Source organism: Drosophila virilis, chromosome 2, assembly GCF_030788295.1.
Source record: "Drosophila virilis strain 15010-1051.87 chromosome 2, Dvir_AGI_RSII-ME, whole genome shotgun sequence".
NCBI lineage: Eukaryota > Metazoa > Arthropoda > Insecta > Diptera > Drosophilidae > Drosophila > Drosophila virilis.
In genome coordinates this window covers 26933258-26946432 of record NC_091544.1, presented here as the reverse complement: position 1 = coordinate 26946432, position 13175 = coordinate 26933258, and the positions used below count along the sequence as shown (strand labels likewise).

At 40.2% G+C, this 13175-nt stretch overlaps 1 protein-coding gene across 1 annotated transcript in view; it reads right to left on the bottom strand.

The window, feature by feature from the left end:
- The window catches only part of heca (hdc homolog, cell cycle regulator), a 105436-nt gene extending 96081 nt beyond the window's left edge, over window positions 1–9355 (bottom strand). The window contains 1 exon segment of the mRNA XM_002056078.4: window positions 7478–9355. Coding sequence (XP_002056114.3) covers window positions 7478–8733 — 1256 coding nt within the window. The 5' untranslated portion in view covers window positions 8734–9355.
- Between the last annotated feature and the right edge of the window lie 3820 nt (window positions 9356–13175).

Here is a 13175-nt window from a genome sequence, read left to right as displayed (position 1 = left end):
CTGCTAAGCTGATTAATTTATTAATTAACTTTAGCCAAACTTCATGCTCTGAACCACTTTCGCTTAATTAACAAACATTTGCTATCGAAATGGATCAAAATCAAATGATTTATGAATGCCAGACGGCAGCAGCAGGCGGCATACAGTGCACAAATTTTCAAATTTTCCAACCCAACGCCAAAATTACCTTCTCCCCCCCAGAGCCCCAGCTTCTGCTGTCTGTGTTGGCCAAATGAAAATTGCAACTGTGCCCAAAACTAATAAACAAATAAAAGTGGACATAGAAAGCCCCTGATGCACAGGCACAAAAAAGGATGCAAGCGACACAAATTGCAAATCAAATGCACTCCAATAGAGCACACACGCACACACACACACACACACACACACACATTGCATTTGCATGCATTAAGCGGGGGGAGTCTTTTTTTTCTGGGGGGGTGGCAAAGTGGCAACTGAATCGTTTTAATGGATATCAAATAGGGCACAGGCAAGCAAACCAACTAAAGTGAGTGCTGCCCGTGAATGAGCGAATGGATGTGTGAGTGTGTGAGTGTGTAGGTATGAGTGTGTATGTGTGTGTGTGTGTGTGTGTGAGTGTTGCTCTTGTGGAGCCTGTAGCACCCGTGGGGCAGTTGCAGGCAAACACACAATTTTGGTTTTGTTCTGCAAAAATGCGAATGCGAATGCGAATACGGTATGAGTGCGCATATGAGTACTTTTCTATATGAATATGAGTGTGAGTGTGAGTGTGTGAGTGTGTGCGTGTGTGTGTGTATGAGTATGTGGAATTTTTCATTCTTGCTCTCAGAGCTGCTTTCATTTACGAGCCTCGTTTTTACTGTTGCCAGTTATGTTGTATTATTTTTTATTCCATGTTGCGTTTTTGTGTCTGGCAGCTGCTCGACGGCAACAACAACAACAGCAACAACAACAGCTACAACAACTCCAACAATGGGGCCGCAATATTGATTGCAATTTCAGCTTGCAGCGTAGAGGCACAACTGCGCCTGCTGCTGGTCCTGGGTCTGGGCCTGGGCCTGGGCCAGGGCCAGGGTCTGGGCCTCGCCTCGTTTGGCTCGCACAAAAGCCTAAATGCGCACACACACACAACCACATGAGGGCAGACAGATAAACACGGCACACACACACACACACACACACACACACACACACACTCATTCACATTGCGGCTCTTTGCCGGCTTTGGCAACTTGAAAGGCTTCAGTTGGCTCAGCATTTTGCTCTACACGCTTCCTGCCCTGCATGTTGGCCATAAGCCAGCGACTCCTTTGCAGTGTGTGTACGTGTGTGTGTACGTGTGTGTGTACGTGTATGCTGTTGTTGCAGCTGCTGGTGGGTGTTGCTCTTGCTGTGGGTGTACGCGTTTGTAATGGAGTTTGGCCCTGGCATTGTCTGTTGGCAATGAAAATCCGACTGGAGGGGACATGAAGCAAGGGGCAGCAGGTTCAAAAGGGGCGAACGGGGGTTGAGGGGCTTGACAACGTCAGACATGCGCCGTTCGATAGGCGACTGATGCATACGTGTGTGTGTGTGAAGCGTAGGCGCAGCCAGGCGACAGACAGAAAATACAGATTATCACATATATATACCCATATATAATATATGTTTACATACATACAACTTCCCAGTTGAATCTACCAATATATATATATATATATAATGCAGCGAAATTTATTCAAGCATTTTGTATTACTTGAAATGAATTAAGCTAGGCCAAAAGTTTAGTAGTCATGAAATTTCCACTACCTTATTCAGCACTTTTGCATGCATTGCTGGAACTACTTTCTTTTGAGCAGTTTATTCCCACTGGGTGCTTAGCATAGGTTATGCTTGTGTGCTTTCTGTGTATTATGTGTGTGTGTGTGTTTGAGTGAGTGTGTGTAAGGTATGCGTGTGTTTTTTTGGCAAAGATTTCATTAATAGCAGTTGCGGTCAGGTGTGGGTAGTAAAAGGTTGGGGCTGCGTGTGTTGGCTCAGCAATGCATACTTTATTTGCTTTTAAATAAAACTTGCCCCCAGCTTTGAATTTTTCTGTTCAATTTTTTTGCTAGCCCAAGAAGCTCCTTGATCATGTATGTGCTTTAATTTGCAAATGGTTTGTGTGACTTAGAAGGTATTCATTACCTTACGGAATATGTTCTCATGCTTTCAATAAATGTAATACCTGTAATACCTGATAATTCTGCTTAATTAACAAAATTTTAGAGCTCTCAATAAAATATAAATTACTTGAAGCGTTGCTGTACTTCTCTTATAACCCCAGCTCTAATTAGAAGTTATGTTCTTTATTGAAAAACTTTTTCCCCCACAAAATGTCTGACTATAATTTCTAATTGTTTACTGCCAAGTGTCAACGTATCTTTTTAATGTTTCCTCAATTTAGCTGTAAATGCCCTATGACCTCTGACCGCCCGTAGCACAATTCATTTCATGCTTCGCTGCGGCCCCTATACAAGAGGGTTTATTTGACGTAGGTATTCGCCGAAGAATATAAAACAAACAAACAAACCTAACCTTACACAAAATACCGATAAATATATATGTATATATATATATATATATTTAAGTATCGAGGGAACCTATTCCGATTCTCTCCACACACAAACAATACAACAACAATTGATGTAATGGCAATTTGCTTCCGCCATAATAAAAATTTTACATTGCAGATTTTATGCTTGAAGTCTAGACGACAGTTTTGGAACGTGCTCAATTAGTGTTATATGAATAACTAGCTAGCCCCGCCTTCCCGTCCCGTCTCGTGCCGCCTTCCCGTAATCATGTCCAAGCCCGAGGAAACAAAAAACAAAACAAAAACAATTCTCGAATGACATCTGGCGGCGATGCGAATGACGCGTCGCGCAATAATACTATTTCATAATTTTTACTACACTCAACTCTATACACATAAGTAGATACATATTCACGCAGCACATACGTATACAGTGGACACTCTTATAACGGACACGCCTTTTGGGCGAACGCTGTCAGTCAAACTCACGCCGAGCCCATTCCCCCTCTTTTGGGCAAACACGCTCCTCTTACCCCACAATCCCAATCACTGTCCATCCAAGTGAGTTGTCACTGTATATATATATATATATAGTTTATAACTTGGTACACGATATGGTTTAGAGGGATTGGGCGGGTGCTCCAATACGACTGCCTGGCGCGGTCCTATAATCAACAACCACAACAAAAGTCGTGCAAAATTTGTTAATTTTCATTATACCAAAACTATAAACATATTTTCGAGAGGGTATACTGACTATATACATAGAATGTAACACACTGGGAAAAACAAATGTAAAAGAAAGACAAAATAGCATTTTAATAACTTATCGATAACATTATCGTTACGAAAATAGTTCAGCGAGACTATCGATAATGTTATCGATTAAAGTTGTAATATCTAGTGTTTTTATTAGTTATAAGCTAGCGATTGTTTAAAGATTTGCACACATACTATCGATAACATTATCGAGCTTTGGGTCAGAAGAATATCGATGACATTATCGATTAACGAATGAACATCTCATTGATATGCTAGGCGAGACTATCGATAACATTATCGATCAACTGTTATTGGAGAAGTTCCGAACACTTTTTCAATTAACCTTTACAGCAAGTATATGGTATGTGCCATAGTCGAGACTACCCTTCAGCATTCTGCAAGCTAGTTAAGTATAATTTTTCACACCAAACGCGTCGCACTTTCGCGCGAGGGCGTTGCAAAGATTTGCGGCTGGTGGCGTCGATAAAAGCAAATTCGTAGACACTCGGTAATTGTTTTTCATATTCGTTTTTGTTTTTGTTTTTTTTTAATTTTTTTTTTTTTTTTTTTTTTTGCTATCTTAGTTTTTTTTGCGGCTAATGCATTTATTTTTGCGCAAGTATTTGCGTTGTGCCCTGCGCAATTTGTTTGCAATTGAGCGTTAGTTATTCTGCTGTGCCACCCCCTTCCCTTCGCCTAGCAATTCCCCAACAAATTTTGAAAAACTATTTGAATGGCAGCGAGGGGGACACGCATAGAATAGCGAAAGGGGCAATAGATTTGAGGAGAGCACACGACCGACTGAATCGCAACACGTGGGTGTGAAGAGACGAGGCGACGTGTGGGGTGCTAGAGGTGGCAGAGAGAAGGGTGCTGTGGCACACAGACCATGACTAATCACAACAGTGCGATGGCGGAGGGGGGAGGGCATAAATCATTTGCAGACAAAGCAGCGAGAGAAGTCTTTAGGCTGTTGCTGTTGTTGCTGCTCCAAACAGGAAGAGCTTTCTGCAAAATGAAAAAGTTTCGCTTTAGGCAGGCGAAAGAGCAGCATAAAATAAAAATCATAAAAACAAACGCCCAAACAAAATGAATACATAAAATAAGTCTTAACCTTGACATTGAATACGACGAATACATAAAAGAAAATGCCGGCAAACACGTTACACACACACATAGAAGTGGGAGGGAGATAGGGAGTGTGCGTGTGTGTCTGCAGAGCTTAGGCGCGCAATGGAAGGGAGTGGGAATTTAATATATGTATGTACATTGAAGAGACGCAGCCGCGCAACTTGAAAGTAAGAAAAATGCCAGAAATGTTTTGTTTAACAAAATAAGAAAGGAACAAATAAAACACGAGTCGCCGCGTGTGGCGCTAAAAATAGCAAAACAAAATAAATTTAGCAAAACAAAAATACACACAAAGAAGAAAAAAAACGCTGCTTTTATGAATTAAAAAGCGCGCACGCAAAAAATAACAAATCAGCCGGTTTTTTTTTTCTTTCTGATAAGCAGCAAATGCAATCCACAAGTAAAAGCAATGCGGCGAGAAAGAGAGAGAGAGAGAGAGAGGGAGGGAGAGCGTGAGAGAGAGGCGCAGCAATTGAGCGCTTGAAGCGAAAACAGATGAAAATTAAATGAATATGCGAAAGCGGCGACAACAACAAATAAGAGTGCAAAAAAAAAAAATAATAATGAAAACAAATAACACGGCCTTGAAAACTGGACAAAAGACAGAAGCACGACAACAACAGAGATGAACAAAGAGGGCATTAGAAGAAGTTTTTTCTGTTGCTTGACAGAGCAACAAATGCAGAGCAACAACAGGGAAAGGGTAATCTCGGGCCAAATATGCTGCACAGGCTCGGGGATCTTGAAGTGAAGAGAAAAAAAACAAGCAGAAACAAGACACTCCACGAACAACGCACATGCACGTAAGTACTTATAGATGTGTGTGTGTGTATGAGTGTGTGTTGTATGTTAAATGAGAGAAGAGCTGGAAATCAACAAGAAATAAAAGCAAAAAGAGGGCCACAACCAAAAATACAAACACGATCTAATTCTTTTTTTTTTTTTTGTTTTTTATTCTGCTTCTATTTGTGCCATGCTTCTGCTGCTGCTTCTTCTTCTTCAAACTGTTGTTGTTCAACGTTTGCTGCTTGTTTTGCTCTTTGACGAGCTCACATGCATACATACATACATATATATGTATATGTATAAGTGTATATACACATACATACGTTTGTATTTTTATCGAGCGCTGGAATAAATTTTAATGCGCGCCCGACGACGAATTCGCTTTAAGAAACGGAAATATTAAAATTGGGCATAACGAAAATAAAAGTAGAAATGTTTGTGTTTAAGCATTTACATAGTTCTATATATAAATTTATGTTGTTTATTTATTTCAATAATTTTTTGATTCATTTCTCATGATTTCTATGCGTCAGTCGAGTGCGTCTCACATGCGTCAGGGCAACTCTTCAATCTGCGCACGCAGTGGCAACACTGGCGACCTGTTGGGTTGGGGCATTGCAACGAATGACAAGGAGCAGGCAACAAATGGCAAACCTTGACCCAAAGTAGTTGATAAAAACACATACAAACAGATAAAGCAAGCGGCAAAGGAAAGCAAAAATAATAAACTCAATTCGATAAAAGTGAAACTCGTAATGCAAATACAAGCACAAGCGCACACACACAAACACACACACACACATGCATGTGTATATAAATAAATAATAAGTGTGCGACCAAAAAGGAAATAACAAGCAGAATGGCAAGGCACAAATTGAAATTCGCGAACAGAATGCTGCAAAGCAGCGATCAGTGCGCGAGAAAGAGACGGCGCGAGATAGAGAGAGCGATCGAAGGCAAAAGAGAGCGACAGCGAGAGCGAGAGTGCGGGAGAGAGAGTGAGAGCGTGGAGTCGTTAAGTCTGGTTCATTTGCATAATTGCAAGTGAACTTCCTTGAAAATATTTACCAAAAAAAAACATTTTGATTTATTTTGAAAATACTTTTTAAATATGCAAGTCCATGCATATGAACATTGACAAATATTGAATAAATTTCCTTCTTATAATTATTTGTTTTTTTTTTTGCAGCTGTTTGGCAAGCGAGAATCGCTGTCGGAATTATCAAGGTTATATAAGCCGCTGCGCTGTGGCGTAGTCCATGACAAACAATTGCTTTTAAACACTGGCCAACACAACATTGAAACCAAGTAAGCCAAAAAGGGTCAAATTTTATTAAATTGTTTAACTGTCGGCCCTTATAGAAACCTCTTAAAGGAAACCAAGAGTCTTATTAAAACCTCTCAGATTTTGTTTTTTTGTGAAATTTATAATACGATTTTCCTATGTTATGGAATTGTTTTTTTTTTTTTTTGCATTTCCAATTTTGCAAAAGGAACAAAAACAATACAAAATTCTGGCGTTACTCTTCACATTTGTCTTTGTGCAATTTTGGCTAAAAACTTAGCTGATTTCAATGCTATTTGCGAATTAATGGCGTTTTTCATGTTTAATATGCAAAAGTACGCAAAACAAGAGAATGCTTTAAGTATGAACAAATACATATATGGAATAAAAGTAAATTAAAAAATATCTATCGCGAAATTAATTCGGTTTATTGATATTTAATATTAAATATTTGCAAAAACTTTGCATTCATATTTAAAAATAACTAAAAAAAAAAAAATAAACAAATATACAAACAACAATTTTCTAAACAAAAAGAAGACCTTACCCAAAATAAGAATTCCTAAATATTTAATGTATATATATATATATATATATATATTTGTTTATCAATTTTATTAAATTTGAACGAATACCATTTCAATTTAAAACTCTTAATTCACTTCAATTTTTAGCAAACAATTGTAAAAATTAACCTTTTCTTTTCTACGCATTTTTGAAATCCAATTGTAAAATATATGTAGTTATTGCAATAAACTTAAATTTTGTATGATTTTTACAAATTGCATTTCAAACGTATTTTTGCCTATTTTTGTTGTAGAGTGTTCACGCAAAAGTTCAAATTTTGTTTTTAATTTGAATTATTGACACTGCGCCCACATGTTGGGAAAATTTGTTCAATTTATATTATGACACTAGCAGGGGCTTGCGGGGGCTGACTTTAAAGGGTAAGAGGGGGAGGTGTTATATTAACTTACCGCACACGCTCCGAATAGATTTCGACTTCTTTGTTCTTCTGCTGCTGCACGAGCTGCTGCTGATCGTAGCTGGCGAGCGGCTTGAAATTGCTGATGTTGGCCAAGGCGGGCAGCTGCGGGGGCTGCAGTAGGCACTTGGCCAGGCCGAGTCCGTTGTGCTGCTGCTGCAGCAGCTGCAACTGTTGTTGCTGCAAGTGCAACTGTTGCTGTTGTTGCTGCTGCTGCTGCTGCTGCACGGGCGATAGCGAGCTGTCCGCGCTGGACTGCGAGGCCGAGGGCGAACTGGAGCCGCTGGAAGAGAGGCTTCCAGCGCGAGCGCGCAAATCCAGGCCCAACACGTTGCTGTTGCTGTTGCTATTGTTGTTGTTGATGTTGTTGTTGTTGCTTATGAGTATGTTGCTGAGGGTGGCCACCACGCTGGCCTGCAGGCCAGTTGCATGGTTGTTGTTGTTGTTGCCGCTGCTGCTACTGTTGTTGTTGTTGTTGTTGCTGCTGTTGTGTGGCAAGCCGGAGCCAATGACGCCCACATTGGGATTGGGTGTTAAATTCGCCGAGTTTGTGTTAAGCGGCGCGAGTGCAACAACAGCCTGTTTCTGATTGTTGCCGTTGTTGTTGTTGTTGTTGCTGCTGTTGTTGCCGTTGCGATTGCGCTTCTTCTTGGCCTTCTTTTTGTCATCGTCTTCGCAGCCGCTGGCGCTGCCGCTGCCGCTGCTGATGAGCGGCCGCTGGTAGCAAACGCCCGTCGATGGCCACTCGAGATCCTTGCGCAACTGTCCGCGTCCGCACTTGCATATGCAGTTCTTGTAGACCAGATCGTAGCCCTTCTTTGTCCACAGCTGCTGGACGCGCTGCCGCTCCGACCAGCTGCGCGCCCTGGCGCTGCTCTTCAGCTGCTGCAGCACGCCCGCCTCCCACCGTTCGAAGCAATCGCGATGCATATACTGGCCCACGTTGCAGTTCTCGTTGTTGCACAGGACGCGCACGCAATCGGCCAGGCCCTGTTCGTCGAGCGCAATCAGTGCGTCCAGTTTGGCGCATTCACCGTTAGGATAGCAGCAGCGCGTCAGCTGAACGCCGACGCTGAGCGTCTGCTGCATGGGCGCCATGTTTGCCAAGTTTGATGTCGATAAGTTGTAGAGTTGCGGCGTCTCCTGCTGCAGTTGCAGTTGTTGTTGTTGCTGCTGCTGCTGTTGCAGTTGTTGCAGTTGTTGTTGTTGAGAGTTGCCGTTACCGCTGCTGCTGCGACGCGGCGCCATAAATTCGCACGTGTTTCACGAAATTTCTTCTTTTTTTTTTTGGCTATTGCTTTTTATTTGTATTTGATTTAAGCCTCGCTAAGCAGCTGCCTCAGCATGTTTTTTTTTTTTTGTTGTTTTTCTTTATGTTAACTTTATAAAATGTGTACACAAAATTGCAGTCTATTTTTTTATTGCTTAATTTATACCTGAGCTGAGTTTACAACGCGCGTTTCTAGTATCAAAAAAAAAAAATTGTATCAAGTCTCCTTTTGATTAATTTTTTGTTTTTTTTTTTTTACATGTTTTGTTTTGTTGTTTGTTTCTCTTTCTTCTTTTCTTTTTTCTGCACACACGCACAAAAATTGTTTATTTGGCGGCGCCGGTTTGTGTTTTTTTCCTTCACACACTACACTCTGGCTTTTAGGCGTTACATTTTTTTGTTATATATTTATTGAGTAGGAAAATATTTATTATTATATGCATATGAAACGTATTCGATGCCGTTTTTACTTATGTTCTTCGCTGCTTTTGCATTGTTTCGCTTTGCCCACTTCCAATTTTTGTTCAAGTGCGGCGAACGGAGAGCGCTGCGAGAAAACACAACCAACCAGATCAAAAGCGAAATTCCAACTAAATGAAACGAACGGTACACACGACGGCCGAACGCCCAGCGACGAACAACAAACTGAAACTGAAATTCAAAACACGCACACACACACAGACACACAAGCACGCGACCGGCAGAGGCAACACAAACTCATTCGTTTTATTGATGTCGTTGTAGTTGTTGTTGGTGGGTGGATGGGTCGTTGTGAGTTGTTCGATGTTGTCGGTCGAGCCGCACAGCGCAGCGGGGCTCGGCAGCGTTTGGTCAAACCATGACGCCGGCAGCGAAGCTGCATGTTTTCCTTTTTTTTTTTGTTTAAGGGTGGGTGGGTGTTGGGGTGGTTTGGTTGGCTGGTTTTCACTTTCCACCACCACCAAAAACAACGTCGCCACCTAGCTACGGAAAATGCTTGTTTTTCATTTGAGGAAAATTTCGCACAAGTTTTGGCGCTAAAAACGTCTGCGTCGTGCAGGGTGGTTTTCCAATTGTTGTTTTCCTGGGGGTTGGTCGGTGGAGCTTGCGACACTCGAGTAAACGAGAAAGGGATATAGCAGCAGCAAAATGTTCTATTCAAATTCACTTTCAATGCGGTTCGAACAGCATGCAAACACTAACATTTCCCCTTCAACATGTTGTACTGCGCAGCGCTGCACGAAGCTCGACAGCGCACCAGCCGCAACACGTCTGACGGCAGTTTATGTGCCTGCGCATGTGTGTGTGTGTGCGGTGGCATAAAAAAAGCCGGCAAAACAAACAACAGACAGCGTTGAACAGGGTTGCCGAGCCGCATTGCGTTGGAAATTGAACAAGAATCTTCTGGCACCTTAAGGAACGTGTTAGAGAGTTAAATGTTGCAAATCATTTATTTATATACATACATATGCAATTAAATGAACTTATCGAAACCTGCATCTAAAAACAGTTCCTGTCTCCTTGTTGACTATCAAATGTACTCGTATACATGCTATGTACATACACATTTCTATGTACATATGCATATACATACATATATGTATGTATGCGTCCATCTTCCCATTGAGTCTACTTTGTTTCGGTTTTAACTGGAATGGGACCCCTTCGCAACCCGTCTACTGCTGACAGTGCTTCAATTCGGTATATAATCCCAAAAAAATACACGCACACATGCATGTATGTATATATAAACTGCCATATAAACATGCATACACACACACACACACATGCACAGGCAACTTAACACAATGGCACACGAACAACAAAAAAGAAAGAGGCATTAAAAAAAAACAACAAGGCGAAGAAGGCATAAAACAGCAAAAGCAAAATGGAAACTTGCGAATCGAGTCGAATATTTTTGCACACTTCAAGGAATATGCATTCTTGCATCAAAGCCTGATATTTGTAATTAAATTTTTGAAAATTAAAATAGGGTACAAATGTAAAAGCTAATTATGACATAATAATTATCTATTTGATCTGACCGCAGCACAGCCTTATCGGCTTTAATTATGGAGTTAATTAATATTATATGTAGAATGAAGGGTATTCATTGAACTGATTAGACCGACCTGATGCCTTCCGTGTTGGTGTCAGTATCGCAGTTCTCTGTTGTGCTCTTCGCATCATCGACTGCTCTTATATTTGTATGGATGTATACATATACATATATATATGTATATGTATGCTATGCATGCTTATGTACATTTGCGTTATGCTGCTTCCCTTTTAGAGTCCTGTATTAAAACCGAAACGCAGACCGTGTTGCGAAAAAAAAACGAATATAAAAAACAAAATAAGGGCACGTGTAGGATGAGTTTTTTACAGTGGATGCACATACATTCATATGTAAATATCTAAATAAGTACATACATATACTTATGTATAACTTTATGTAAATATATGTACATGTTTGTAGTCGTATCAAATTACGTTAATTATGTCACAACTGTGCAAGAATATCGATACTTTCTAGCCATACATATGTACATATGTATGTACATATACTGGAGAACTTTCATTAGTCGATACTTTCCAGCGATTACTTATGTATGTACATATTATTACTTGCCTTTATGATGTACATATGTATGTATTGCTAAGGCTATAGGATGTTTTTACGATGTACCACCAATTACAAACATGCATGCGTGTATGTCTAATTACTTTCAATAAGTATTTGTCCAGGAATATCGATACTTGTATCGATAGTTCAGCATCTCAGCACCTCGAGCGTGTTGTGAAAAATGTGAACAAAAGGAGATGTGAAAATGTTGCCTAAGCTGTTGTGTCAGACACTTACTTACACATATGTACGTGTGTTCATACATAAATACGTGTGGTATATACATACATATGCATGCATGTATGTATATCTTATAGGAATCGAAGACGAAGGACTTGGCAAAAAGTCAAGGCCTATCCGCGTCCAACTGGCAAAGTCAAAAACTGCGTAGTTTTCGGTCCATCTTTTGTGCCATCTACCTGCATATGCATACATACATACATGTGTGTGTGTGTGTGTGTGTGTGTGTGTTTGTGTGTGCTGCTGGAGTGGGGTCGGAGCGGAGGGTAGCTGCTCTGATATAATAATTAAGTCAGGTAGGCAGATCTCAGCCATTGCGTAATAAGTTCGACAGTGTGAATGGGTGTGTGTGTGTGTGTGTGTGTGCTTGTTGTTATTCTAGTTGAAAGGATCGCGGCGCAAAGAGAGAGAGAGAGAGAGAGCGAGAGAGAACAAAGAGCAAGGCGTCAGCGGAGGAAGTTGGAATTGGACTAGTTTGCAGCGAGTTCTTTTATTCCTTTTCTTTGTGAATTCTTTTCTTTTCTTTTATTTTCTTCTTGCTGTTGTTGTTATTATTATTATTTTTTATTGTGTGCCTTTGCGCTGACCTAATTTTAATGACTAGCCAAATGAAACTGGGGGATCGCGGCGCAGGAAGACTTTTGCGGCCCTCAGGCTGGGACATAATTCAGCTTTAGCTCTGCGACGACGACGACGACACGCATCAAGTTTAATTTTCATAATTAATGGCAACTAAAGGCTGCATTCGGGCCCCCGGGCGGGCACGGGGAGAGTTGCCATAAATAAATGTCGGCCTAAACATGTGCCCGTCTTTTGACACCCAGTAAAGCCCAAGACTTCCTGTTTTGCGTGTGAAAGCGTGTCGCTTTTGGTCCCGAAGGAAAGACTGTGGTTAAGAAACACACATAAGAAGTGCACAGCGCAAGTACAGTGAAAGCTCTATGAACGAACGAACACTTTACAAAGTAACACGCATAAAAACTACGCAGTGCAAGTACAGTGAAAGCTCTATGAATAAGAAGCACACAGTGCAAGTACAGTGGAAGCTCTATGAACGGACAGCGGCTTCTTTGGCTTATCCACTTTACACTGTACAAATTTTATTTTCTTAAACAACAACTATTATATAAGAAAATTGAGCTTAAGAATAAGATTTTTAATTTATTTTAAACTTAATTGTGGGAAATCTTTTTTGTGCCAAAACTTAATTTTCTTTTGAAAAAAATATACTCGAAGCGGACAAAAAATGTATTTATCCAAGTAGTTATAAAGAATTTGCAATTGAAAATTAAATTCAATATAAATTAATTTAAATGTGAATAAAAAAAAACGAACTGCAAGCTATTTTTGTTTTTACATTTTTGCTTGAAATCTTTAATAAATAATAATAAATTTGCGAAAAGTAGAAAAAAAAAAACGATTCAAAACAAAGAGCTTACCACATTTCATTTTTTTTTTTTCGAGAAAGCTTTAATAAAATATAAAGCAGTATTATAATAAATATATAAACATGAAAAAATCTTGCTGCAAGTTGTATTCCCTAAATATTTGCGAGAAATCTTTTAGAATAAAAAA